Below are 23,925 nucleotides of genomic sequence, written 5' to 3' on the forward strand. Positions count from 1 at the left end.
ACATACGTAGGGGGAATCCTGAGCGTGGGCGTGGTTCCTTAGCGGGCCTGGGACCTCCTGGGGTGGGGATGTCCCAAGGGATCTTGAGGACCCTCTGGGAGTGACACAGGTCCCGCCATACTCTGCCCTTTCCCATGGTACTTGGCCTCTGATTGGCCAGCTGGCATGAGAGACGTGTGCTGATTGGCCGAGCTCTCGCCCTACCTCGCGCAGATTGGCCATTTGGTTTGAGTGACCGTTACCGGGGGGCCGGCACTTTCCCGCTCACCCTGAATAGGCATGCGCTGATTGGCCGGCGCGTTTGCAGGTGCTGTGTCGCAGCGGGGCGGATGGGAGGGCGTGGTCTGACCCCGGAGCCACGACCCCCGCCGGTCCCCCTTCCCGTGTCCCCCAGACCTGGGGGTGGCTCGGATGGGCAGGGAAGACACTGACCCCACGTCCCTCCCCACAACCACCAGACACGTTCCTCCAGCTCCGGCCAAAAGGGTTTATTGGGTCCCCTGGCCCCGACCCCCGTCTCAGCCACCACCACCAGTGGCTTTTCGGGCCAGGGGTCTCGCGTCTGCTCTGTTCCCAGATGCTCCGCTCCAGCTGTTCCCTCTGAACTCTGATGATGGCAGAGCTCTCAGGTCGGTTGGCCGGGCAGGGAGGAGCTGAGGAGGGTCTGGTGGGTGGTCCAAGGGACCCCTCCTGCCTGGTAGCTCCATTACCGGGATGATAGCATCATCACAAACTCTGCAGGGCGAGGAGGCAACATCAGGGGACCCAGGGCTTAGCTGCCTCTGCAGCCCCCAGGGAAGCGGGGTCCCCTCACCATCGAAGTCCACGTGCCCATCTCCGTTGAGATCCACGTCCTGCAGGATCTCGTCCACCTCCTGCGCCTTCAGCTGCTCCCCCAGCAGTGCTGCGATGGCCTCACGCATCTCAGCCGTGCTGATCTCCCCATCTCCGTTCATGTCGAACTGCAGTACCCATGGGGTGGGGGTCACCCTCCCGCCACGGCCACCGGCTCCCCCCAGCTTCCTGTGGTCACTGTCTTCTCTGTGCTTGTGGTCACCTCATGACCATCATTCCCTCATGGTTACTGCCCCTCTCTGCCTGTGGTCATCACCATGGTCACTATTTCCCCATGGTCTTCCCATGGTCAGTGTCTCCTCCATGTCTTCGGTCACCCCATGGTCCCTGCTATGGCGACCATCTCCCCATGGTCGTCCCATGGTCACTGTCCCCTCCATACCCCCATCATCACTGTCCCCACCCACCACGCCTGTGGTCCCCTCATGGCTATGGTCCCCCTGAGGGGGGGACACCACACCCACCATCCCCGTGGCAGTGGCCATACCTCACGGAAGGCAATCTTGAGCTCCCTCACGCCCACCATGTGTGCCGTCTCCTCCCGCAGCTTCGGGCCCATCATCTGTACGAAGTCCTCAAAGTCCACACGGCCACCCACTGCAGCGGGAAGAGGACACCCTCAGCACCCCAGCGACCCCCCAGTCCCCTCCCCGACCCTCTGACTTGGCTCACTCCTCATCTTGATGTGCTGGGAGATCTCAATGAGCTCCATCTCGGTGGGCATGTACCCCAGCGTGCGCATGCACTCGCCCAGGTCCTTGTAGCTGATGTAGCCGTCCTGGTCCGTGTCAAACTCCTTGAAGGCGTCCAGCAGCTCTGAGCATGGCCATGGGTGGGCACAGGGACACCATCAGATGTGGAGGGTCACACGGACACCGTGTCACCCTGGGGCGGGTCAATTCTTGGATGTGGGAGATCACTCCATGGCTGTCCCCATGGCCGATCCCTCCATGAGGACATGCCCCCCATTCCCCTAGATCCCTGTCCCCACCCTCTCCCCACCCCATCCCCTCTGCTCACCATCCAGCTCCTCCGGTGACAGCTCCCGCTCCTGCATGGGGCACACAAGGGGGGTAACAGGAGAAGGACACCCAGATCCGTGTCCCACCCCCCTCCTCCCACCCCCCTCCTTCCACCCCCCTCCAAACCTCGGTGTCACCTTTGTTAAGCGGGGGCCAAAATTAACTCTGGCAGAGGATTAGCAGGATTGGAGGTAAAGCCCCGCCCTGCCCCGTTCCTGTGCCCCCCACCTGCCCTGCTCCAGTCCCTGTGTCCCCCTTCCTGTCACCCACCCCAGGGTTGTCCCACCCTGGGATCCCCAGGCTCCAGAGGGGTTGTGCCTGGTAGCCCTGGATGCTGCTGAGGGAGTTTGTACTCCAGAGCAGGGGCAGCATTTTTCCCCCCACAGAGCTCAGCTGCTCCTGCCCAGGTTGTCCCCTCAGGATGTCCCCTCTGCCCCCAGGGCCCTGGGATGTTCCCAACACCATCCCCAGCATTCCTGTGTCCCCTCTATTCCCATGATCTCAGCGTGTCACTGACTGTTTCCAGTGTCCCATGTCCCCTTCATACCCAGCTTTCCAGGGGGTCCCTGAGCCCATTCCCACTGTCCCCATGTCCTCATCCCTAGGGTCCCAGAGTTGCCCTGACTGTGTCCCCACTGTCCCCATGTCCTTTCAATTTCCAGGGACCCAGAGTGGCTCTGACCATGTCTCAGTGCCCAAGGTCCCCTCTGTCCCCAGGGTTCTGGAGTGCCCCAATCCCATCTTCATTGGCTCCATATCCCCTCCATTCCCAGAGTTCTGGAACATACCCATTGTCCCCATCCCACTGTCCCCAGGCCCGACCCCACTGCCTCAATACTCTCTTCATACTCTAGAGGGTCCTGGACTGTCCCTGTCCCCATCCCCACTGTCCCCAAGTCCCTTCCATCTACAGGGCCTTGGAGCAGCCCCACTGTCCCCATCCCCAATGTCTCCATGTCCCCATGTACAAAATGCTCCACATCCCCTTCATCTGCAGGGTCCTGGAGTATTCTTGTCCTCATTCTCACTGTCCCCATGTCCCCATCCCCACTGTCCCCATATTCTCTCCACCCCCAGGTTCCCAGAGTGTCCCTGGCCATGTCCTCAAAGCCCCTGTCCCTCCTCCATCTGCAGGATCCTGGACTATCCCAGACCCCATTCCCACTGTCTCTCCATCCCCACCCTCATCCCCATGTCCCCTCCTGGTGTCCCCACCTTGCCGAAAACAGTGTTGAGGAATGGAGAGTAGGTCTTGGTGGCAGCAGCGTGGGGGTCTACGGGACCCTTCTTCCCACTTTTCTGCCCGTGGCCACCATGCCGGGACTCGGAGCCGGAATTCTTGGGGGCTGGGGGGCCACCGTCCTCAGGGGCTTTGGAGGGTTTCTCTCCCACCTCGTGCCCCTCTTTCCCCTTCTGCGGGGACTCCGTGTCCTTGGGGGTCCCCTTGTCCCCGCGGGAGCGTGGCATGGGGCCAGGGCCGGGTGGGCAACGGGCGGGCAGGGAGCGGGACCCCGGGATGGCCAAGCCGGAGGAAGGAGCAGGGAAATCCTCTTACATCCCCCGTGACCCCCCCAAACTCCCCCCTCCATGGGCCCGGCAGGGCAAGCCAATTAACGGTGATTAACCGCAGGAAACAGTCACGGCTAATGGCCCCCGGACAGAGCCACGTGGCCACCGTGCCCTGGCCACCGGACGGGTCCCTACACGCGTCCCAGGGTCACCCACCGAGGCCCTGAGTCCAGCGGTGACATCCCAAGGCCACCACAGTGTCCCCAGACCACCCCATATCCCTGGTGGTGACACCCCATGGCCACCAGTGTCCCCAGCACTGCCCCATGTTCCCAGTGGTGACACCCCAGAGCCACCAGTGTCTTCAGCATTGCCCAGTGTCCCCAGCTGTGACACCCCAAAGCCTCCGTAGTGTAGTAGTGGTGACGTAGTATCAACGCACGTCCCCAGTGGTGACACCCCAAGGCTGGTGTCGCACCAAGGCCACCACAGTGTCCCCTTGGCACCTCTCCCTGAGCTCTCCCCACCTCTAAGGTCGGTCCTACATTTATTGTCCCTCCAGGACAGGAACAGGTGGGGTGTCCTCAAGGCACGGGGTGGCACAGGGGGGCTCAGAGGGGAGGGACACCCCAAAATGAGGGCAGGGGAAAGCCCGGCCCAGGGCGCGACCCTGGCTGCTGTGTCACTCTGGGGCGACACAGGAGGGCGACACTGGTGGGGGTGACAGCCACCTGCCAGCAGCACCCCTGTGTCACTCGCTGCCATTGCCCCTACGGCACCCGCCACTGCCACCTCTGTGCCACCCACTGACGCTGTCCACGGAGAGCGTACCCCGCGGGTGCCCCTGTCCAGTGGAGGACCCCTGTCGCAGGGGTATCCTCCGTGTCCCCGCAGGGTCACGGTGCCCCCGGTCCCCCCCGCCGGTTCCCCCGCCCCGGAGCCGCGCACGCGCGGGGCTGCCCCGCTCACTTCCTGCCCCGCCCCCGCCGCAGCCGCCGCCGCCGCAGCCACTCCCGCCGCCCCCCGACCCCGGCACCGGCATCGGCCCCGGGCACCGACCCGCCGGTGAGTGCGGGGACCGGCACCGGGCACCGACCCCCGCCCCGACCCGCCGGGCACGGCCCCCCGGGGCCACCATGCGCCTTCCCGGGGGGCAGCCCCGTCCCCGTTCCCGGCGGGGCCGCCCCCTGTCCCTGTCCCCAGTCCTGTCCCTGTTCCGATCCCTTTCCCCATACCCAGTGGGGCCACCCCATCCTCTTCTCCGTCCATGTCCCCATCCCCGTCCCTGTACCCATTCCTGTTCCTGTACCAAGCGCGGCCACCACCGGCCCCGTTCCTGGCCCCGCCCCCGTCCCCATCCTTGTTTCTGTCCCCAGCCTCGTCCCTGTCCTCATCACTATCCCCGTACAGAATGAGGCCACCACCGTCTCTCATTCGTGCCCATCCCTGTCCTTGTCCCCGTCCCTAACCCCATAGCCAGCAGGGCCACCCCTGTCCCCATCCCTGTCCCCTGACCTGTAGGGACTATCCCTGCCCCACTTTCTATCCCTATCTTTGTACCCAGTAGGACACCCTTGTCCCTGTCCCCCTCCTGAATGGGACTCTTCCTGTGCACCTCAGAGCCCCCATTCCTGGGGTGCTTTCCAAGTTCCCTCCAGAGAGCTGGGCAGGGACGGGGATATGTGTCCAAATTTCCAGCTCCTGGGGGTAGCTGAGCCACCCTTTACCGGGCTGGGGGACAATGACAAGCCCGGATTAGGGGACACCCCATTCCCGGGCCACCTCCTTGGTGATCCTGCTTCCCATTTCTGGGGTGTCCCTTTGTGCCTGACCACAGGCTGGGGTGCTCCCCAGCCATGTCGTTCCGGAAGGTGGTGCGGCAGAGCAAATTCCGGCATGTGTTCGGGCAGCCGGTGAAGACGGAGCAGTGCTATGATGACATCCGCGTGTCCCGTGTCACCTGGGACAGCACCTTCTGCGCCGTCAACCCTTCCTTCATTGCCATCATCGTGGAGGCCAGCGGCGGTGGTGCCTTCCTCGTCCTCCCCCTGCACAAGGTGACAGCAGGGGGTGACACAGGGAAGGGGGTGGTTTGTGCCGGTGGGTGACCTTGCTGATGTCACTTTGTCCCCAGACCGGGCGCATTGACAAGTCATACCCCACGGTGTGTGGCCACACGGGCCCCGTCCTCGACATCGACTGGTGTCCCCACAATGACTACGTCATCGCCAGTGGCTCCGAGGATTGCACCGTCATGGTGAGGGGTGGCCCAGGATCCTGGGGGGTGGCAGGGGTCACCCTGCTTTCCTCACTGTCCCTTCTGTCCCCTCAGGTGTGGCAGATCCCGGAGAATGGGCTGAGCCAGCTGCTGACGGAGCCAGTGGTGGTCCTGGAGGGCCACTCAAAGCGCGTTGGCATCGTCACCTGGCACCCCACTGCCCGCAATGTTCTGCTCAGCGCGGGTATGAGGGGACATGGTGGGGACGGGGAGGGGGCCGCGCGGCCGAGATGACCTCCGCGGTGTCCCCCAGGCTGTGACAACCTGGTGCTGATCTGGAATGTGGGCACGGCGGAGGAGTTGTACCGGCTGGATGGGCTGCACCCCGACCTCATCTACAGCGTCAGCTGGAGCCGTGACGGCTCTCTCTTCTGCACTGCCTGCAAGGACAAGAGCGTCCGTGTCATCGACCCCCGCCGTGGCACCGTGGTGGCCGTGAGTGTTCCCACCCCTACAGGGGGCCTGTGTCACCAGGGTACCGCCCTGCGCCAGTTCTTGGGGAGAATCCCCTGCTCCCTGTGCTTGTCCCTCGGTGCGCCCCATTGTCCCACATTCCTTGGGTGTCCTTGTCCCCTGGTTCTCCCTGCTGTCCCCTGTCCCTTGGTGCCTGTCCCTGGGGTGCTGCGGGTGCCGGTGACAGCTGTTCCCCCCAGGAGAAGGAGCGGGCACACGAGGGGGCCCGTCCCATGCGTGCCATCTTCCTGGCCGATGGCAAGATCTTCACCACTGGCTTCAGCCGCATGAGCGAACGGCAGCTGGCGCTGTGGGACACGGTGAGTGGCACCCTGGGGGTCCCACGAGACCGTCTGGGGACCTCTGCGTGATTGACGCTTCATCCCACCCCAGGAGAACCTGGAGGAGCCCATGGGGCTGCAGGAGCTGGACTCCAGCAACGGGGCTCTGCTGCCATTCTATGACCCCGACACCAATGTGGTCTATGTCTGCGGCAAGGTACAGAGCCTCCCACCCTGCTGGTGGTCCCCCCTGGACACAGGGGCACCTCTAACGCCATGTCCCCAGGGGGACTCGAGCATCCGGTACTTCGAGATCACGGAGGAGCCACCCTACATCCACTTCCTCAACACCTTCACCAGTAAGGAGCCCCAGCGGGGAATGGGCTGGATGCCCAAGCGTGGGCTGGATGTCAACAAGTGCGAGATTGCCAGGTGGGCACAGGGACACGGGGGATAAGGTGAGGCACCCCCAGACTCCCCCAAACCCTCCATGACACCCTGTGCCCCCCTGGCAGATTCTACAAGCTGCATGAACGCAAGTGTGAGCCCATCATCATGACCGTGCCAAGGAAGGTCGGTGGGGATGGGGATGTGGGTTGGGGGGACAGGGACACTACGTGTCGGGATGTGGGAGCAGAGTGGGGGGTTCTGGGCAGGGGAAGGTGAGTGGGTGAGGGTCCTCAGGTGACTGGAAGGGGTCACTGGGCAGGACATGGTGACTGGGTAAGGCGTCCCTAATCAGGCTGTGTGGGGGTCCCTATGTGGAGTCCCTGGTGGGGTATGGGAGCAATGGGGTGTCCCCAGTGAGGCTGTGTCCCCACGGCATCTCTCTGGGGATCCCCCTGAGGATGCCACCCCTCTAATGCTGGCGGGGGGCAGTCGGATCTGTTCCAGGATGACCTGTATCCGGACACAGCGGGCCCTGAGGCAGCCATGGAGGCAGAGGAGTGGGTGGCGGGACGCACGGCGGGGCCTGTGCTGGTGTCCCTGCGCCAGGCCTATGTCCCCAGCAAGCAGAGGGACCTCAAGGTGAACCGGCGGACGCTGCTGCATGACGGCCGCGCCACCGCGACCACCACTGCCACCGGGACCACCACGCCACCCCCCACGCCCCCTGCAGCCCCTGCATCCACTCGTTTCAGTGCCCCCCCTGCACTCGGCTCAGGCAATGCCTCGGTAAGAGGGAAAGGGACAGGGGTGTGGCCGGTGTGGGTGGGGCTATGGAGTGGGTGTGGTCACTATGGGTGGGCAATGGAGTGGGTGGGGCTCTATGGGTGGAGCTACGATGAGTGGGGTTTTTGAATGGGCAAGGCAGTGGGTGGGCCCACAGAGAGTGGGTGTGGCTCTGCTGGGTGTAGCTGATGGGGCTGTCCCTCAGGGGGGCCGCCTGGAGGAGGTGCTGCAGGAGGTGGCAGCGCTTCGGGCATTGGTGTCGGAGCAGGGCCAGCGCATCTCCCGCCTGGAGGAGCAGCTCAGCCGCCTCGAGAACGGCCACGTGTAGGGCACCCCTCAGGGACCACTGCCCTAGGGACCACGCCTGCACCCCAGGGACCCCCCTGAACCATCCCGCCCCCCTGGGGTGTCCCCCCTTGCCCCGCTCCGGGCCCTTCACCCATTTGGGGGGCTGGCCGCCCCTCTGGCAGCTCCCGCTTCCCCCCATTGCCTTACTGGGTGCTGCCCCCCCAAATCATGGACCATTTTGCCCCTTGCCCTATTCCTCAGGCTGGGGGTTACTCCTGGGATCAAAGATTACCCTCTGCACTCCCCAGTCCCTGTGTGGGGTCTTCCCCCCTTTCCTACAGGGCAGGGCATGATCTGCCTCTTTCAACTGTGATATTATCCCCCCTATATTTTGGGGGCTTCTCCCCACTGCTCCTCTTTGTGTTTCCCCCTCCATTCCAGTGCAGGGTCAAAAACTATATTTTCATTCCAAATAAAGGATTTATAAGAAAAATTATGGTTGCCAGGGCCACCTGGGTGGTGACAAAGTGGGGGCAGGAAAGCACACAGGTCACGGGTGGGAGCCCAGCACCTTGGCAGGAAGTAGGTGGGGCACGGGGCGGCATTTTGGGTAGCAGGGGTTGAGGGGGGTGCAGCACTCGGCTCCCCCCACTCCGGCACATCCGCTGCACGGGGCAGGAAGCTGGGGGGGGCTCCCCCATCTCGGAGTGTGCCCGTGGCGTTGGGACCTGCTCTGGCAGCACCCACTGATGGTGAGCACCCCAAAACCGGATGGGGTGTAAGACTGGGGGGCTGCGAGCTGGGGAGCAGATCTGGGGGGTATCTGGATCAGGATCAGGGTACCAAGGTGAGGTTGTGGGGAGGTGGCTTTGTAAGAGGAGTATTGAATGCTTGGGGTGCAGGTTTGGGGGATAAGGGGAGCACATGGGGGTTGGGGCAGGTGGGGGGGCTCAGGGGAGCATGGGGTGGGGGGGGGGATCAGACATTGGAGTGGAGTTGGGAGGCTTGGGGTCCACAGTGAAGGCTCTGAGTACTGGCTTGGGGGGGGTGGCCTGGAGCTTGGGCAGAGCTTGCTCTGGGGCTGTGGGAAGGGGCGAGGTGTGCTGGGGGGCTTTGAGGAGGCCTATGCAGCCATGTGGGGCGGCAGGACCCAGTTCCTCCCCCCAGCACCTGCAGGTGCCGCTGCGCCCGCCGCCCACAGTTTCCCGTCCCCGGGGCTCACCTCCCCCACCCCGGCCTTTGTCCCCTGTCCCCGCTGCCCTTCGCCCCGGCCCTTCCCTGCATTCCCGCTCCAGGAAGCCAAGTGCCAGGGGCGCGGTGCTGACCCTCGTGCCCTCACCCGCAGGCTGGCCTGCAGTGGCACCCGGCGCTGCTGGTGCTGGTGGGGCCGGCGGTGGCCGCAGACCCCGCTGGGGCCCGCAGTGACCGGGCAGTGGCAGCCCTGCTGGGGCTCCTGCTGTGCCTGGCGCTTGGGCTGGCGCTGGCCTGGCACCACCTGTGCCGCCTCTCGGCCGGCCGCTACCACCCCCGGCCCCTGGGCCGCCGAGCGCTGGAGCTGCTGCGGGGACAATGGCACCGGCTGCGCTCACCGGAGGACCCCGCTGTGGCCCTCGGGGATGGTGACGGGGAGGTGGCCGTGCGGGACGAGGAGGAAGAGCTGATGCCCTGGAGCATGGAGCGGCGGCCGCAGCAGGACGAGGAGGAGGAGGACGAGCAGGAGGAGGATGAGAAGGAGGAGGCCGAGGCAGTACCAGAGGGTGGGGAGAGCCCCCCGAGTGAGGGGCCTGCAGTGGGAAGCAGCGCCGAGGCCCTCCTCTGCGACCTGCACGCCTTCTCGGGCACCGCGGCCTGGGGGGACGCGCGGCCACACGTCACTGCCTTGTGATGTCACCACCCTGTGATGTCACCTCCCTGTAATGTCACCTCCCTGTAATGTCACCACCCCGCCAGCAGAGGGACCCCTTCTCTGCCTGCCTGCCCTCAGCAGAGTCTCCTGATTGGCTGCAGGGGCGTGGGCACTGACCAATAAAAGAGCAGCTCTGCCTGGATTGGGGGCGTGGCTTGGGGCAAATGGGTGGAGCCAATGGCAAGGGAGTGGCAAATGTGGAGTAGGCTGACAAAGGGGCGGGGCATCATAAAGAGGTGGAGCCTGGACTCTCCCCCGGTGGGGCAACCCCCCCACCCTCCCAGTGGGCCCCCAGACCCCCCATTCCCAGCACAGGCACCACCACAGCCTCAGCAAGTCCTTTAATTGGCACACATCCAGCAATGGGGCCATGCCCCTGGGGGGGCCACATCCCAAAGGATATGCCCCCGAGGGGCCACACTCCCGAAGGCCACGCCCCCAGAGGAGCCACACCCCAAAAGGCCACGCCCACGGGGCACATCCCTGGGGGCCCACACCCCTGGGGGCTGCCCCTGTGCCCCAAAAGCCAGTGGGCAGGGGGCTCTGCTAGAGGGCGATGGGCCCCCCAGAGCACAAGCAGCACCGTGGGGTTCCCCCCACCCCATGGGGAGCACCAGGCCCCCCCAACACCCCCCACCCTCCCTTCCCCCCTACCTGGGCACCCGCCCCCGGACCCCCTTCTGCTTCTTGGCCCCCCCAGAGGGTTTGATGGGCAGCGGGGCTGTGCCCTCGGGCGGGGGGGGCTGAGGGGGCCCCAGCTCCATGGGGTCGCCTGGGGCCACTGGCTTGAATGCCTCGAAGGGGGAGAACTTCACAGGGCTGGGGGGAACATGTGGGGGGATCAGTGGAGCATCAACAGAGGGTGAGGAATGGGGGGCAGCCAGTGCCCACAGAGCCCCTTTCCCACCACTGGGGGCATCAACCCCTCCCATACTCCATGAACCTCCCCCACTCCCTCTTCCCCATCCCTGACCCCACTATCCCCCAAAAGGTTCTCTGTAACCCCAGAATGGGGCAGGTTGAGCTCCCCTACCCTCTATGAACACCCCAATGCACCCCAGCGCTGTCCCCTGTCTCCACCTTGGTGCCCACCCTGAAACCCCCACCCCAAAGCACCCCCATCCCAAACCTCCCCTCTCCAAAGAACCCCCAGCCCCCCCGTGCCCCGGTACCTGACAGGGGTGCGGGGGCTGCTGTTTAGGCGGCGGGGGGAGCGCACTTTGGGCTGGAAGGAGAAACCCTCCTTGATGCTCTCCAGCACCGAGGGGGCCACGTAGGTGAAGCCCTGTGGGTTTGGGGGTGTCAGTGGTGGAGCACAGGGGCACCAGGAGTTCCCCCCACGGCTGTGCCCCCCCCTACCAGGAAGGCCTGGTTGGCGCTCTCACTGATGGCAGCGTCATCAGGGCTGTCCACAGGGGTCTGGCGGGTGAAGCGGGTGTCAAACTGGCTCACATCCTCCTCCGACTGCTGTGGGGAACACGGCATCTGCTCTCACAGGGCCCCTAAAACATTCCCAGCCTCCCCTACAGCCCCCCCATACCAGGCAGGGTTTGAAGGGGGGGTCTAGCCTGCGTGCCAGCAGGTCTTCCCAGTTGATGTGGCGGAAGAAGGGCTGTTTCTGTGGGATTTGGGGGTGTCAGGCAGGATTGGAGGGAGGTCCCCCTCGCATCCCCTGCCCAACCCTGTACCTGCACATCGGCCGCGTCACCGGGGCCCCCCCCTACCCGCTGGCTGGGGTTCCGCTTCAGGAACTAGAAGAGAAATAGTGATAGAAATGGGAATGGGGGGTGTTTGGGGAGGACCTACATAAATAAGGGTGGGGGGAGGTGAGGAAAATTTGGGGGAGGCACCTTCTTGAGAAGGTCACGGGCGTCAGGTGTCAGGTAGGGCGGCAGCACCAGCTTCCCCTTGAGGATCTTGTCAATGGTCTTCTTGCGGTTCTCAGCGGTGAATGGAGGCTGCAGGGGTCACCGGGGGGCCATGAAGAGTCAGGCAGGCCAGGAAGGCTCCACCCACCCCGGGATCCCCCCCAGTCCCCAAGGAGGAAGGAGCAGGAGTGGGACTTGCCGATCCAGTGAGCATGTCGTACATCAGGGCGCCCAGGCTCCACCAGTCCACTGCCCGGTTATGCCCACTCCGCACCAGGATCTCGGGGGCCCTGGGGGGCGCAGAGGGGGTTCTGAGCGGATGGGGGGCCATGGAAGACCCCCCCAGATTCCCCCCAGTGCTGCATCCACCTCACATGTACTCAATGGTGCCACAGAAGGTGTGCGTGACGGCTCCGTCATGGATGGACTCTTTGCACAGCCCGAAGTCTGTCAGCTTGATGTGACCTGAGGGATATGGGGGGCTCAGCATCGCCCACAGAGACCCCCCCAAGCTCTCCAGGTCCCCCCCTAAGCCCACCTTGGCTGTTGAGCATGATATTCTCCGGCTTAAGATCCCGGTAGATGATTCCATGGGAGTGCAGGTGACCCAGTGCCAGCGTGATCTCGCTCAGGTAGAAACTGCAGCGGGATCAGGGGGCTGTGAGTGGTATTGGGGTGCCCAACCCCTACTCCATGCCCAAAACCACCATATACCTACCAAGCAGTGTCCTCCAGGAAGATTCCTTCCCGCTCCAGCTGCATGAAGAGCTGTCCACCTGCAAAGAGATCCCGAAAGGTACCCTCCTGAGCCATCCCTGGACACCCTTTAAATCAGCCCTGGGAACATTTGAGCCATCCTGGGACACTTTGTAGCCATCCTGGGACACCCTTAAACCATTCCTGCACCCCCTGAGCCATCCCTGGACACCCTCCTTGGTCACTGCAGCCATCCCAGGACACCCTTTAGCTGTCACTGGACACCCTGAGCCACTCCTAGAACCCCTTGAGCTATCCCTGGGACAACTTTTAGCCATCCCTGGGACTCCCTGGATAATCCCCAGGACCCCCGAGCCATCCCGCACCGCTGAGGCACTCCAGGATGAGGTAGAGCTTGCCGCCTGTCTGGAAGGCGTAGATGAGGTCAACAATGAAGGGGTGCTTGACGGCCTCCAGGATGTTCCTCTCCGCCCGGGTGTGTGCCGTGTCCTTGGCGTTGCAGGCGATCTTGGCCTGGGGGGGAGGTGGTGAGCGTGGTGGGTCCCCGGGGGGGCTGGGGGGGCCGGGGCGGCCCTACCTTCTTCAGGACCTTCATGGCAAAGATCTTCCCTGTGTTGGTGCCCTGCACTTTGCGCACCTGGAACACCTGGAAGGGTAGGGAGGGAAGGTTGGGAACACCCTCAGGGAGCACCGGGCCCCCCTCAGAGCATCCCCCAGCCCCGCCATGTCCCCACCTTGCCGTAGCCACCCTTGCCCAGGACTCGGAGCAGCTCAAAGCAGTGGGGACCGATGTGCTCGGGACCGTTGTTGACGCTGCTCTCGGAAATCTCGATCTCTTCATAGTGTCCCACTGGCCTGGAGGGAGAGGGGGTGAGTGGGGACAACCCTCCTGCCTGTTCCCTGCCTGCCTCCTGCCTGCACACCCCACTACAGGCTGTCCCCCACTTACTCCAGGCCGTTCCCCCGGGGCTCCAGCTCCATCTCCTGTGGGAGGGAACTCACGGTCAGAAGTGGGCAGGGGCGGCGGAGCAGCGGACAAGGGACGCATAGCAAGGAGGGCACACATGGTAAGGAGGGGCACATGGCAGGAAGGGGAGACACGGCAGGCAGGGGACACTTTGCAAGGAGGGGTCACTTTGCAAGGAGGGGTCACCCACGGCAGTCAGGACACGGCAGCGCGGCACAGACAGGACATGGTCAGGACACGGCAGCGGGGGGCGAGGCAGTGCCGAGCCGGCCCAGCCGGATGTTTTGGGGCCGAGGCCGGGCCCTGCCCAGCGGGAGCCGCCCGCTGCCAGCCCGGGATCCGCGACTGCCCCCGGCGTCCCGGCGCCCCGTGCCCCACGACAGCCCGACGACATCCCTGTCCCGCCACCGGCGGGACCCCTGTCACTGTCCCTGTTGCTGTCCCCCCAAGCCCCTGCCCGCCGTCCCCGGCACCGAGCGGACCCAGTCCACCCCCGACACCACCAGTGCCGCTGTCCCCACGGAGCCCCGGTGCCGCTCACCGCCTCCACCGCCCATCCCGCTCCCGGTGTCCCCTGTCCCCGCGGCGCCCCCGCCCCAGCCAGCGCTGCCGGTCACGGCCCCGGTGCCCCCCCCGCGCCCTGCTGTCGGCTCACGGCGCCCAGCTCGGGCTCGTCCCCGTCGCTGCCCTCCTCGGTCTCCAGGTCGATGTCGAACACCCCCGCCATGACGGCGCCGTGCCGGGACCCCCGGGGACCCGCCCCGATGGCCACGCCCCCTATGGCGGCCACTCCCCTGTCCACGCCCCCGTGACACCGTCTTATCGGGACTCCGGGGACCCCGCCCTGGGGGCCACGCCCCGCCCCTCGTGCCGCACCCCCTCCCGCGCGCGTCACTGGGCTGTCCCCGGCGCGGGGGACACGGGGACAGGTGTCTCCCGGAGTGGCACAGGGAACACGACAGAAGCAGCGCGGCCGCTCACAGCCTTTACTGGGGTCCCCAGCCCCGCCCCGCCTCCGTTGCGCCTCACTGACGTCAGCGGCGCCGCCGTGACGTAAGAGGAAGGGGCAGGGACAGAGTGGGACATCCCGTTGACCCCACGCGGAGAGCCCGGTCGGGGTACCCGCGGGGTTGGAGGGCACGAGTGGGGCTGCGGGGCACCGGTGTTGTTGTAGGGTCACTGGGGTTATTGTGGGGTCACCAGTGTTACTGTGGGGTCAGAGCTGTTATTGTGGGGTTGTGGGGGTTTTGGGGGTTTTGGGGGCCCGTGTGTTATTGTAGGGTCTCAGGCACTACAGCGGCTCTGTGTTATTGAAGGGTTTCTGGTGTTATTGTCGGGTCGCTGGTGCCATTGTAGGGTGAGGGGCACTACAGGGACTGGGGATTATTGCAAGCTTTTAGGCACTACAGTGGCTGCGTGTTATTGTAGGATCTAGGGCAGTACAGGGGCTGCGTGTTATTGTAGGTTCTCTGGTGTTATTGTAGGGTCGTGAGGGCTGTACGATCTGGGTGTTATTGTACGGTCACTGCTACTATTGTAGGGTCAGGGGCACTACAGGGGCTCTGTGTTTTTGTAGGGTCTCAGTTGTTATTGTAGAATCTCACACATTACAGTGGCTGGGCATTAGTGCAGTCACTGGTATTACTGTAGGGTCTCCCCAGTGCCCGCCCTGTATTACATGGGTTCCCCACACAAGTCTCTTCCCAGAGGATTTTCCGAGCTGCTCCAGGGAATCCCTGGGTACCCCTTTGTTATTGTAGGGTCTCCCTGTGTATGTCTATTATTGTAGGATCTCCCCAGGCCAGTTTGTTATTGTGGGGTCTCCAGGGGTGTCATTGTGGCGTCTCCCCAGTTCAGTCTGTTACTGTGGGGTCTCTCCTTGCTGGTGTGTAGTTGTGGGATCTCCCCATGTTTCTTTGTTATTATGGGGTCTCCCTGTAATGGTTTGTTATTGTAGGGTTTCCCCATGCCAGCAGGTGCCAACACACCTCAAGCTTCACCTGCTGCTCTCATGGGGTGGCCCAGGTGCCTCGGGGGGGTCCTGGCTGCCCCCACCCTGGGGACGGCACGGGGACAGCCACGGGCCAGTGTCCCCCTGTGTGTCCCAGGCATGGGAGGGACAGAGGACTCGCAGCTGCAGGGACAGGGGCACTGGGGACAGAGACTGCAGGGACAGGGCAGGGGGGACTGGGAGGGACAGGGCAGAAAGAGGGGGAATGTTAGGAAGCAGAGAGTGGGGTGCTAGGACATGGGAATGGGGTGCCGAGGTAATGGGGGGATGCCAGCGGATGGGGTGCCTGGACTGGGAAAGGATTCTAGGGGAAGGGGTGTCAGTGTAATGGAGGGATGCCAGGAAATGGGGTGCCACGATAATGGGGAGATGCCAGGGAATGAGGTGCTAGGATGGAAGGGGATGCCAGGGGATGTGGTCCCAGGACATGGGGGATGTCAGGGATTTGGGGTGTCAGGGTAATGGGGGGATGCCAGGAGACAGGGTTTCAGGATGCCAGGGGATCAGGCACCAGGAGAGTGGGGAGATGCCGGGGGGATGCAGTGCCAGGTTAATGAGGGGATCCCAGAGGATGGGATGACAGGATGCCAGGGGATGGGCTGCCAGAGGAGTGAGGGGATGCCAGGCAGTGGGACGGCAGGGCAGGTGACAGGGATCCAAGGCGGTAAGAGGGTGCCTGGAGATGGTGTGCCAGGCCACGGGATGGTGGGACAGCAGGACGGGGTGCCAGGGGATGCCGGGGAGGGGCGGCGGGGCGGCGGGAGGGGGTGCCGAGGCGTGCCGGGGCACCCATTCCCCCCGCTATCCCCGCTGCCTGCCCGGCGCTATTTGAAGTGGGACAAGAAATGCTCCACTGGATATCGCGGGGAGTCGATGCCCAACCCCTGGCAGAGCCCCAGCAGGCGCTCGCAGGCCTCGGCCAGCGTGGCCCCGGAGCACGCCACGCTCAGCAGCGGCTCCTCGTACTCCCCTGCCCCCTCGGGCTCCTCGAAGAGCCGGTTGAGGCGGACGAGCCCGCGGCCGTGCAGCTCCCGCAGAGCCTCCATTCCCCCGCCGCCTGCCAGGGTCTCGCCGTGTTCCGATCCCAAGCACATCACCCCGGCCAGGTGCGTGCGGGGCGCGGGGCGAGCGGGCAGCACCGGTGGCACCCCCAGCGCCACCAGCACGGCGGCCAGCAGCAGGTCGGGGCCATAGACCTCGCGGATCCAGTCGCGCAGGTAGAAGCCCCCCATGCGGGGGTTGATCTCCAGCAGGCGCGGCCCCGCCGGCCCCAGCTTGAGCTCCACGTTGAAGACGCCATCGCGCAGCCCACACGCCCGGCAGCATTCCAGCGCCGCCCGCACCAGCTGCGCCTGCCGGTCGGCGGGCAGGCAGGAGGGCAGGCAGGCAGCCGTCTCCAGGAAGGCGGGGACACGCGTGGGGCCGTTGTCCGACACCCACGCGCCCAGCAGCCGGCCCTCGAAGACCACCAGGTCCACGTCGTGCTCGGTGCCCGGCACGTACTCCATGAGCAGCATGGCGTTGCCCCAGCCCAGCCCGATGCCCGGGTGGTCGGCGTCGTCGCGCAGGTCCCTCCAGAGCCGAGCAGCGTGAGCGTGGCACTGCCCGGCGTTCTCCACCAGCCGCACGCCCACGCCGCCCGCGCCGAACTCCAGCTTGGCCACGGCGGGGAAGGGCACGGCGCCCGCCGCCCGCTCCACGTCGCCGTGGCTCCGCAGGCGGCGGCAGGGCACGGCGAAGGCGGCGGGCGGCGGGCGGCCGCGGCGACAGCGCTGCAGGTGCCGGTGCGTGCGGCTCTTCTGCTTGGCCACGCGGACGGCGGCGGGGGCGGGGCCGCGGAGCCCCAGCCCCTGGCACACCAGGGCCGCCAGCACCACGCAGTCGTCCCAATAGGAGAGGCAGGCATGGGGCCGCAACCCCCGGGAGCGCAGCAGCTCCAGCACCCGCTCCGCGTGCTCCTCGTCCAGCCGGTGCTCCCGGCTGTCGTAGGGCAGGAAGGTCTGCACCAACCCCGCCGCGAAGTGCTCCGGGTCCGACTCCACCAGGTGGATCTGCGGCCCCACACAGGCGTCATCGGGGGACAGCCGGCCCTGGCACCGCGGCTGCGCCACCCCCCGCCAGTCTGAGCCTGCTGACGGCCCGAGCTCCTCACCCTCAACCCGTAGTCACGGGCCGCCTCCCACACGAAGCTCTTGCTGACGCCCCCGGCCCCGATGAGCAGGATGTCCTTGCCCTCGACCAGGTGACACTGTGCCCGGTGCAGCATGGCCTCGGCCAGCAGTCGCGGCAGGTCCCCGGCGGGCTCTCCCACGCCGCGCCCCATGGCCTCGGCCAGCACGCAGGTCTCCAGGCACCGCTGGCTGTTGGTGGCCAGGGCCATCAGCTCCAGCGAGTCATCCACGCGCGCCAGCAGGAAGTCCACGCCTGGGGATGGTGATAGTGACACCACGCTCAGCACTGCGGGGTGACTCCGGGGACCGGCGCTGCCCCCACCCCATGCTCACCAAGGATATCGGTACGGGCGCGGGTGCCACCGCGCTGCTGCGGGCTCAGCTCGGCCTCGGTGGCCAGGAGGGCAACCATGGCCGCCTCGGTGGCCTCTCGCAGCCGCTTGGCCAGTGCTTGCCGCTGGCTGGGGGCCACCACCCCCCACTGCTGCAGGCAGGAGTCCAGGCCCTGGGGCAGCGCCGCGCCGTGACGCACCGGGCTCTCCGCGCGTCCCACGGCGCAGGCCACCTGCGAGGACACCCACTTGGGTGTGGGGACATTGCCAATCCATAGCCCGGGGACGCAGCTGCCACCAGGGCATAGGGCCATGGGGAGTGACACATTGACCCCAGGCATGGGACGTGGATGTCCACCAAGCTTAGGGGCACCCAGAGCCACCAGGGCATGGGGACGTGGGCAGCCACAGTAGGTTGGGGACACACGGAGCCACCAGGGTGTGGAGACCCACCGTACCTGGCAGAGCTGGGGTCGGTCCCCCCAGGACCTGCAGACGAGGGTGCAGATGCGCAGAGCCATGGGCAGCCGCTGGGCTGGGCTGCCTGGGGGGCAAGGGACAGGGCAGGCACGGCCGCCACACGGGGACGGGGCGGTCCTGCCCGACCCCTCCCTCCCTCGGGGTCTTTTGGGACTCCCCCCGTGGTACTGCGGTGGCCCCAGCCAACCCCAGCCCCACGGGACCACCAGGAGTCAAATGGGGTCACCCCAACAACCTGCCCTGGCCCAGGGGATTGTGGGGGTCCAGGGTGACTTTCCCCCCCACCACAGGGGACCGTGGGGGTCCAGGGTGACCTTCCCTTCCCCTCCCCAGGGGTCTGTGCGGGTTCAAGATGGCAAACTGTCCCCCAGCCCTAACCCGGGGGACTGTGGGGGTCCAGGGTGACCCTCATGCCCTCCCCCAGGACCCCAGTAGTTTGGGCACCCCAATGGCTCCCCCACCCACTCCAGGGGACAGACACGTGGCGGGCACAGCTGCAGGAGCCCGGGGGACCCCGGGGGACTCTCCCGCCCCCCCTCCCGGGTGGTGGGGGACCGAGGGCGGCGGCCTTACGTGGGGGGGGCACGGGCAGGCGGGCGGTGGGCACCATGGCCTCCAGCAAGACGCTGTCCTCCTCTGTCAGCCCCCGGAGCTGCTCACCCGCCGCCTGCGCCACCGCCGCCCCCTCCTCCTTCCTGTGGGTGCTGCGGGTGCCTGTCCCCCGCCACCGCCACCCCGCCGGCCGCACCACCACCTGCGTGCACCTCCGTGTCATTCCGTGCCGCGTGGTGCCACCCTAACCGCCACCCCTCCATCTGCATGCATCACGGTGTCACCCCGCGCCAACCCCCACCGCCTGCACGCACCACCCCGTCACCCCGTGCCACCCGGTTGCCACCCCGACAGCCACCCCACCACCTGCGTGGCACCGCCGTACCTCTGCATACCCGCCAGTGCCACCCAGTGTCACCAACACCCCCCACCCCTGCCGTGCCCACCTGGTCGTAGGGCTCCATGGCGGTGCCCCCCAGGAAGGCGCCCACCTCCTCCTGCACCAGGCTCTGCTGGCCCTGGGGGTCCTCCAGTCGCACCAGCCTCACCCGGGGGGCCACCGACTCGGCGGGCAGGTCTCCTCTGGCCCCCAGGACAAAGGCCAGGGTGGGGGGCACGGGCAGGTTGGCGCGAGCCGCCAGCACCCAGCGGGTGACCGGCGTGTCCTCGAGCCGGTGGGCGAGCGGGACCGAGCCCCCCGTGGGGCAATCGAGGTCACGGGCCAGCTCGCCCATCCAGCCACCCTCGGGGTCCCCCGGCGCAAAGGTGCCCGTCACGTAGTTGGCGCGGCGGGGGGGCACGAAGGTCTCCAGGGCGCTGTGCCCTCCCACCTTGAAGGAGACGCCCCGGGAGAGCAGCAGCGACCAGGCACCAGGGGACGTCTCCGATGGCACCCGGCTGGCCCAGGTGGGGGACAGGCACAGCACCATGGCACCTACGGGTGGGAAGCGGGGTAGGTGGTGAGTACCCTCGTGCTGCGGGGGGGTATTTGCTGCTGAGCTGGTGTGTACTGAGATTAATGGGAGAGGGGAGTTGGTACCAGCCTCCTCCCCTGCCTCAGTTTCCCTCAGTCCTGGTCAGGTAGGACAGGCGGGTGGGTGGATCCCTGCTGTTAGCTCAGGGGTGTCTCCTGCGGGGTGGGGACAAGGGGACTGCACCCACCTGGGCAGCGGGTGCCACCCTCCAGCAGGACAGGCAAGAAGGTAGTGGGGGAGCCCAGGATGCAAACGGTCATGTCCAGCGGGCCAAATCCTGCCAGGAAGGGAAGGGTTAACAGCCCCCGGATGGGGACCCCGGTGTCACCCTGTTCCTGGCACTCCAGTGTGGCTGAGAGACCCCAAACCCCCTGTGTCCCTAGCCTGGCACCGTATCTCCATTGCCACCCCTGTCCATGCCAACCCCCCTATCCCAGCCTGGCACTGTGGTTACATCACTGTCCCTGCCACCCCCGTGTCCCAATCTGGCACCGTGCCCCCCGTGTCCCCCACCCGTGCGGGGCTCCGTGGAGCAGTCCAGCGTGGGGGGCAGCCCCTCCTGGCACAGGGCTCTCTGGAGCCGCTCATAGGCATTCGTGGCACAGCTGGGGTCCCCGTTGTCCCTGGGCACTTCGCCATCGGGGGCCTCGTCCTCCAGCCAGCCAGGACACAGCGCCTCGGGCCCTTCCCACTCCTGCTCCTCCGGGCTGGGCACCCGCTGCGGGCTCGGCTGGGCCGTCGAGAGCTGTGGGAGCAGGGACAGGGCTGGCACGGGGGTAAGGGGGTGGTATGCGGCTGGCGTGGGGTAATGGGGCTGTCACGGGGCTGGCGCGGAGCTGGCACGTGGGTAGACACGGGGTGGGCATGGGGACATGGGTCAGACACGAGGGGGCTGGCACAGGACACAGAGGCACCGGGCGCCGCTACCCACCCTTGGGGTGGGGGCGTGAGGGTACTGGGGGGCTGCGGGCGCCGGGCACGGCGCCACCGTCTCGGGGACAGCGGGGCAGCGCCAGCCGCCAGGGCCGTCAGCTCCCGGACAAAGCGTCCCCTTGTCCCCGCGGGGTCACGCGCCGGGTGGGCACAGCACGCCACGCTGCCCGCTGCCCAGCGCCAGTGCCCGGCACCGCCGGGATCCCAAGATGGGACACCCACCTCCGCCCGGATTCCCCACCCGGGGGCCACTCACCATCGTGGTGACAGAGGGGCTGCAAGAGAAGGACAGGCAGAGTCAGCGCGGCTCCTTGGGGACCTGCCACCCCCACGGCCACCCCCAGCCCGTGCTGGGAGCCCCAACTCCCGTGGGGGGACCCATCCTGCAGCACCCAACAGAGACTGGCACACTTCCTGGGGCACACCTCGGTAACAACTCCAGTGTCCTTATATTGTCCCTTCAGCCCTAGTCCCAGTGTCCCCAGACTGACCCCTCGGTGCCAGTCCCTGTGACCCCAGCTTGTCCCCTCGCTGACAGCTCTGATGGCCCCAGATTGACCCCTTGGTGCCAGTCACGGTGGCCTCAGGTTGGCCCCTCTGTGCCAGCCCTGGTGGCCCCAGCACCTCCGGTTTAGTGTAATCCCGTGCCAGCTCAGTGCAGCCGGGGGCACCTCCCCATCCCGGGGGTGCCAAGGTGCTCTGGGGGTGCAGATCCAGGGACCGGGGTGTCGCCACCCCCCCGGGTGTCCTCGCTCCCAGCAGGTGCCCGGCGGAGCTGGGCACAGAGGGGCAACTGAGGCACGGAGCTGAGAGGTGCCCGCTGGTAGCCAGGGTGTTCCCACGCTGGCAGGGACGGTGTCCCCAAGGAGTGCCGCGGTGACAGGGTTAGGGGACACACGGTTCGGTGGCATGGCAGAAGGACCCTACAAAAACCGGCCACGGGGGTCCCTCAATGTCCGCGCCCCGCCCTGCCCCCCCGAGCCTGGGGTCCACCCTATCCCCCTCTATCCCCAGCTGGGAGGCGGCCCTGCTGTCCCCAGGCTGGGACAGCTGTGTCGCCCGGTACCTTGGGGTGGGAGCCGTGGCCTGAAAGCGCGCAGGGGACGAGGGTTCGGGGACGCCTGGCACAGGGGACACCGGCCGGTCTGGCCTTTAAACCCCCCCGCGCCAACCCGAGGTGCCAACCCCCGGCCCCGTGCCCCGGATTAAGCGACACAGAGCCCCATTGTCCCCTCTGCCACCTCGCGCCAGGCGCTGGCACCCCTGTCCGTGTCCCTGTCCCCGTCAATAGCAGCGGGACTCGGAGAGTGGCTCAGCCTGACGGGGTATTCCTGTCCCTCTGTCCTGCGTCCTCAGGCTGGACACGCCTCCCGTCCTCCCTCCGCTTCTCGCACTGTCCCCCTGTCTCCAGCGTGGCGGAGCTGCCAGCCCGCACGTCCCCCGGCTTAGCTCCAGCTGCCCGCGGCGTCACTGTCACTGTCACCGTCACCGCCACCGCTACCGGCAGGCGCGGGGCCACCAGCGCGGCTGCCGCGCCGCAGGGTCCTTGCACGCGCTGTCACCCGCTCCCTGTCATCCCTGCGCCCTGCCACCCTCATTGTTACCTGAATTGTCACGTGCACCCTGTCACCCACAACCCATCACGCACCGTCACTTGCGCCATCACCAGCATCCTGTCACCTGCACCTGTCACCCACACCATGTCACGCACATCGTCACCCACCCGTCACCCAAACTGTCACTCCCACCGTCACCCACACCGTGACACCTGCATTGTCACCAGCATCCTGTCACCTGCACTGACACCTGCAGGTCACCCACACCCCGTCACGCACATTATCAGCTACCTGCCACCTGTACCCTGTCACCTGCATTGTCACCCAGACCCCATGATCTGCACCATGCCACTGCACTGTCACCTGCACCCTGTCACCCACACCCTATCACCACCCGCCTGTCACCTGCACTGTCACCTGCACCCTGTCACAGGTGTACACACACACCCCGGCCCCCATCCCGCTGCTCCCGCCCCTTCCGGCCCCAGTACCCCCCAAAACCACCCACATCCCCCCACCGCTGCCAGCACCCACCGGTGGTGCCGGTGTCTGTGCTGGTGCCGGTGTCTGTAGGTGTGGGTCTGTCCCGGTGTTGTCGCACCCGGCAGAGCTCTGCCCACCCCGATCCCGGCGGTGTCGGTGTCTGTCGGTGTTGGTCCCGGTGCTTTCGCGCCCTAGCAGCGGCTCTGCCCGCTCCCGTCCCGGGGGTGGCGGTGTCTCCTGCCCGGGCGGGGCGGGGCGGGGCGGGGCGGGGCCGGGGGCACCGGGGGGACGGGGACACCGAAGGGGGTGGCAGGGCAAAGGGGGCAGCAGGGCCCAGGGCGGCGGGGCCGGGGTGCCACGGCGAGGAGATTGGGGCAGGGACCGGGGTAGGGAGCGGGACAACGGACGGGGACAGAGACGGGGACGTGGGCAGGGGACAAGTGACCGGGGGCAGGGACGGGGCCAGCCCGGGGTCACCCGGGGCCGGGTGTAAAACTGACACCGCGGCGCAGAAATGTCAGGGCAGGGGCAAGCCCCGAGAGCTATTCCCGACCGCCCTGCACGACATGGAATAGGACACGGGGAATGGCATGGCATGGCATGGCATGGCATGGCATGGCATGGCATGGCATGGCATGGCATGGCAAGGCATGGCATGGCACAGCCAATGTGGGCAGGGGTAGGAGACAGGTAGGACCCCATCCCTGACACTGCCACCCTCCACGAGCAGTAGCACAAATGTGTCACCCTCCCCCGTGTCCCCAGTGGGAGCCCCGCCTTCGGGGTGTCCCCGGGGACCCCAGGGTGGCAACAGTCTCCCGGCAACTACCTGGTGCTGCTCCCGACTGTGTCCCCTGAGAACCCGGGTGGAGATATCCCTGGCCTCTGCCAGGCATCCTGTCCCCTCATGTCCTCCCGTGTCCCCAGGCTGTCTCTGTGCCCCCAGGACCGGGATATGGATCCCCGGTTCCCCCCGTGTCCCGTCCTGTCCCCTTCCAGATAGACAGGGGACCCCTATCTATCCCGAGGCTCTTCCCCTCCCTCTCCCACTCTATCCTGTGCCCCCAGGCCCATGATATGAGTCCCTGTGGTTCCCCATGTCCTCTTGCTCGGCGT

At 66.4% G+C, this 23,925-nt stretch overlaps 5 protein-coding genes across 12 annotated transcripts; 2 read left to right on the plus strand and 3 right to left on the minus strand.

Annotated features, from left to right (window-relative positions):
* Positions 1-473: 473 nt before the first annotated feature.
* Positions 474-4,109, minus strand: CABP4 (calcium binding protein 4). The gene is made up of 6 exons (XM_085063741.1): positions 3,093-4,109; positions 1,876-1,906; positions 1,528-1,671; positions 1,343-1,452; positions 815-962; positions 474-735 (listed from the first exon to the last, which is right to left on the minus strand). The coding sequence occupies exons 1-6, from the start codon at positions 3,342-3,344 to the stop codon at positions 707-709; spliced, it is 714 nt and encodes a 237-aa protein (XP_084919867.1). The 5' UTR covers positions 3,345-4,109; the 3' UTR covers positions 474-706.
* Positions 4,110-4,330: 221 nt separating this feature from the next.
* Positions 4,331-8,352, plus strand: CORO1B (coronin 1B). The gene is made up of 11 exons (XM_085063722.1): positions 4,331-4,451; positions 5,241-5,443; positions 5,521-5,643; positions 5,719-5,848; positions 5,918-6,099; positions 6,318-6,437; positions 6,511-6,615; positions 6,685-6,830; positions 6,914-6,971; positions 7,278-7,574; positions 7,777-8,352. The coding sequence occupies exons 2-11, from the start codon at positions 5,243-5,245 to the stop codon at positions 7,897-7,899; spliced, it is 1,485 nt and encodes a 494-aa protein (XP_084919848.1). The 5' UTR covers positions 4,331-4,451; positions 5,241-5,242; the 3' UTR covers positions 7,900-8,352.
* Positions 8,353-8,446: 94 nt separating this feature from the next.
* On the plus strand, positions 8,447-9,907 carry PTPRCAP (protein tyrosine phosphatase receptor type C associated protein). Its single transcript, XM_085063742.1, has 2 exons — positions 8,447-8,611; positions 9,205-9,907. Exons 1-2 carry the CDS (start codon positions 8,609-8,611, stop codon positions 9,742-9,744), a joined length of 543 nt encoding a protein of 180 aa, XP_084919868.1. The 5' UTR covers positions 8,447-8,608; the 3' UTR covers positions 9,745-9,907.
* Positions 9,908-10,091: 184 nt separating this feature from the next.
* On the minus strand, positions 10,092-16,005 carry RPS6KB2 (ribosomal protein S6 kinase B2). 8 transcript variants are annotated; one of them, XM_085063730.1, is made up of 15 exons: positions 14,299-16,005; positions 13,300-13,334; positions 13,085-13,205; positions 12,928-12,996; positions 12,716-12,863; positions 12,352-12,409; positions 12,172-12,272; positions 12,008-12,098; positions 11,833-11,923; positions 11,616-11,723; positions 11,454-11,516; positions 11,306-11,383; positions 11,125-11,184; positions 10,938-10,990; positions 10,092-10,584 (listed from the first exon to the last, which is right to left on the minus strand). In XM_085063730.1, the coding sequence occupies exons 1-15, from the start codon at positions 14,401-14,403 to the stop codon at positions 10,416-10,418; spliced, it is 1,350 nt and encodes a 449-aa protein (XP_084919856.1). In that variant the 5' UTR covers positions 14,404-16,005; the 3' UTR covers positions 10,092-10,415. The 8 variants fall into 8 exon arrangements, with proteins under 8 accessions (XP_084919856.1, XP_084919854.1, XP_084919852.1 ...); XM_085063728.1 differs by having other exon boundaries at positions 11,125-11,229; XM_085063726.1 differs by having other exon boundaries at positions 10,938-11,050; positions 14,299-16,004.
* Positions 14,940-22,995, minus strand: CARNS1 (carnosine synthase 1). The gene is made up of 10 exons (XM_085063718.1): positions 22,861-22,995; positions 21,027-21,045; positions 20,351-20,582; positions 20,025-20,114; positions 19,310-19,797; positions 18,885-19,065; positions 18,290-18,375; positions 17,833-18,079; positions 17,481-17,752; positions 14,940-17,379 (listed from the first exon to the last, which is right to left on the minus strand). The coding sequence occupies exons 2-10, from the start codon at positions 21,027-21,029 to the stop codon at positions 16,153-16,155; spliced, it is 2,826 nt and encodes a 941-aa protein (XP_084919844.1). The 5' UTR covers positions 21,030-21,045; positions 22,861-22,995; the 3' UTR covers positions 14,940-16,152.
* Positions 22,996-23,925: the final 930 nt, after the last annotated feature.

Source organism: Lichenostomus cassidix, chromosome 5, assembly GCF_008360975.1.
Source record: "Lichenostomus cassidix isolate B80296 chromosome 5, HeHo_3.0, whole genome shotgun sequence".
Classification (NCBI taxonomy): Eukaryota; Metazoa; Chordata; class Aves; order Passeriformes; family Meliphagidae; genus Lichenostomus; species Lichenostomus cassidix.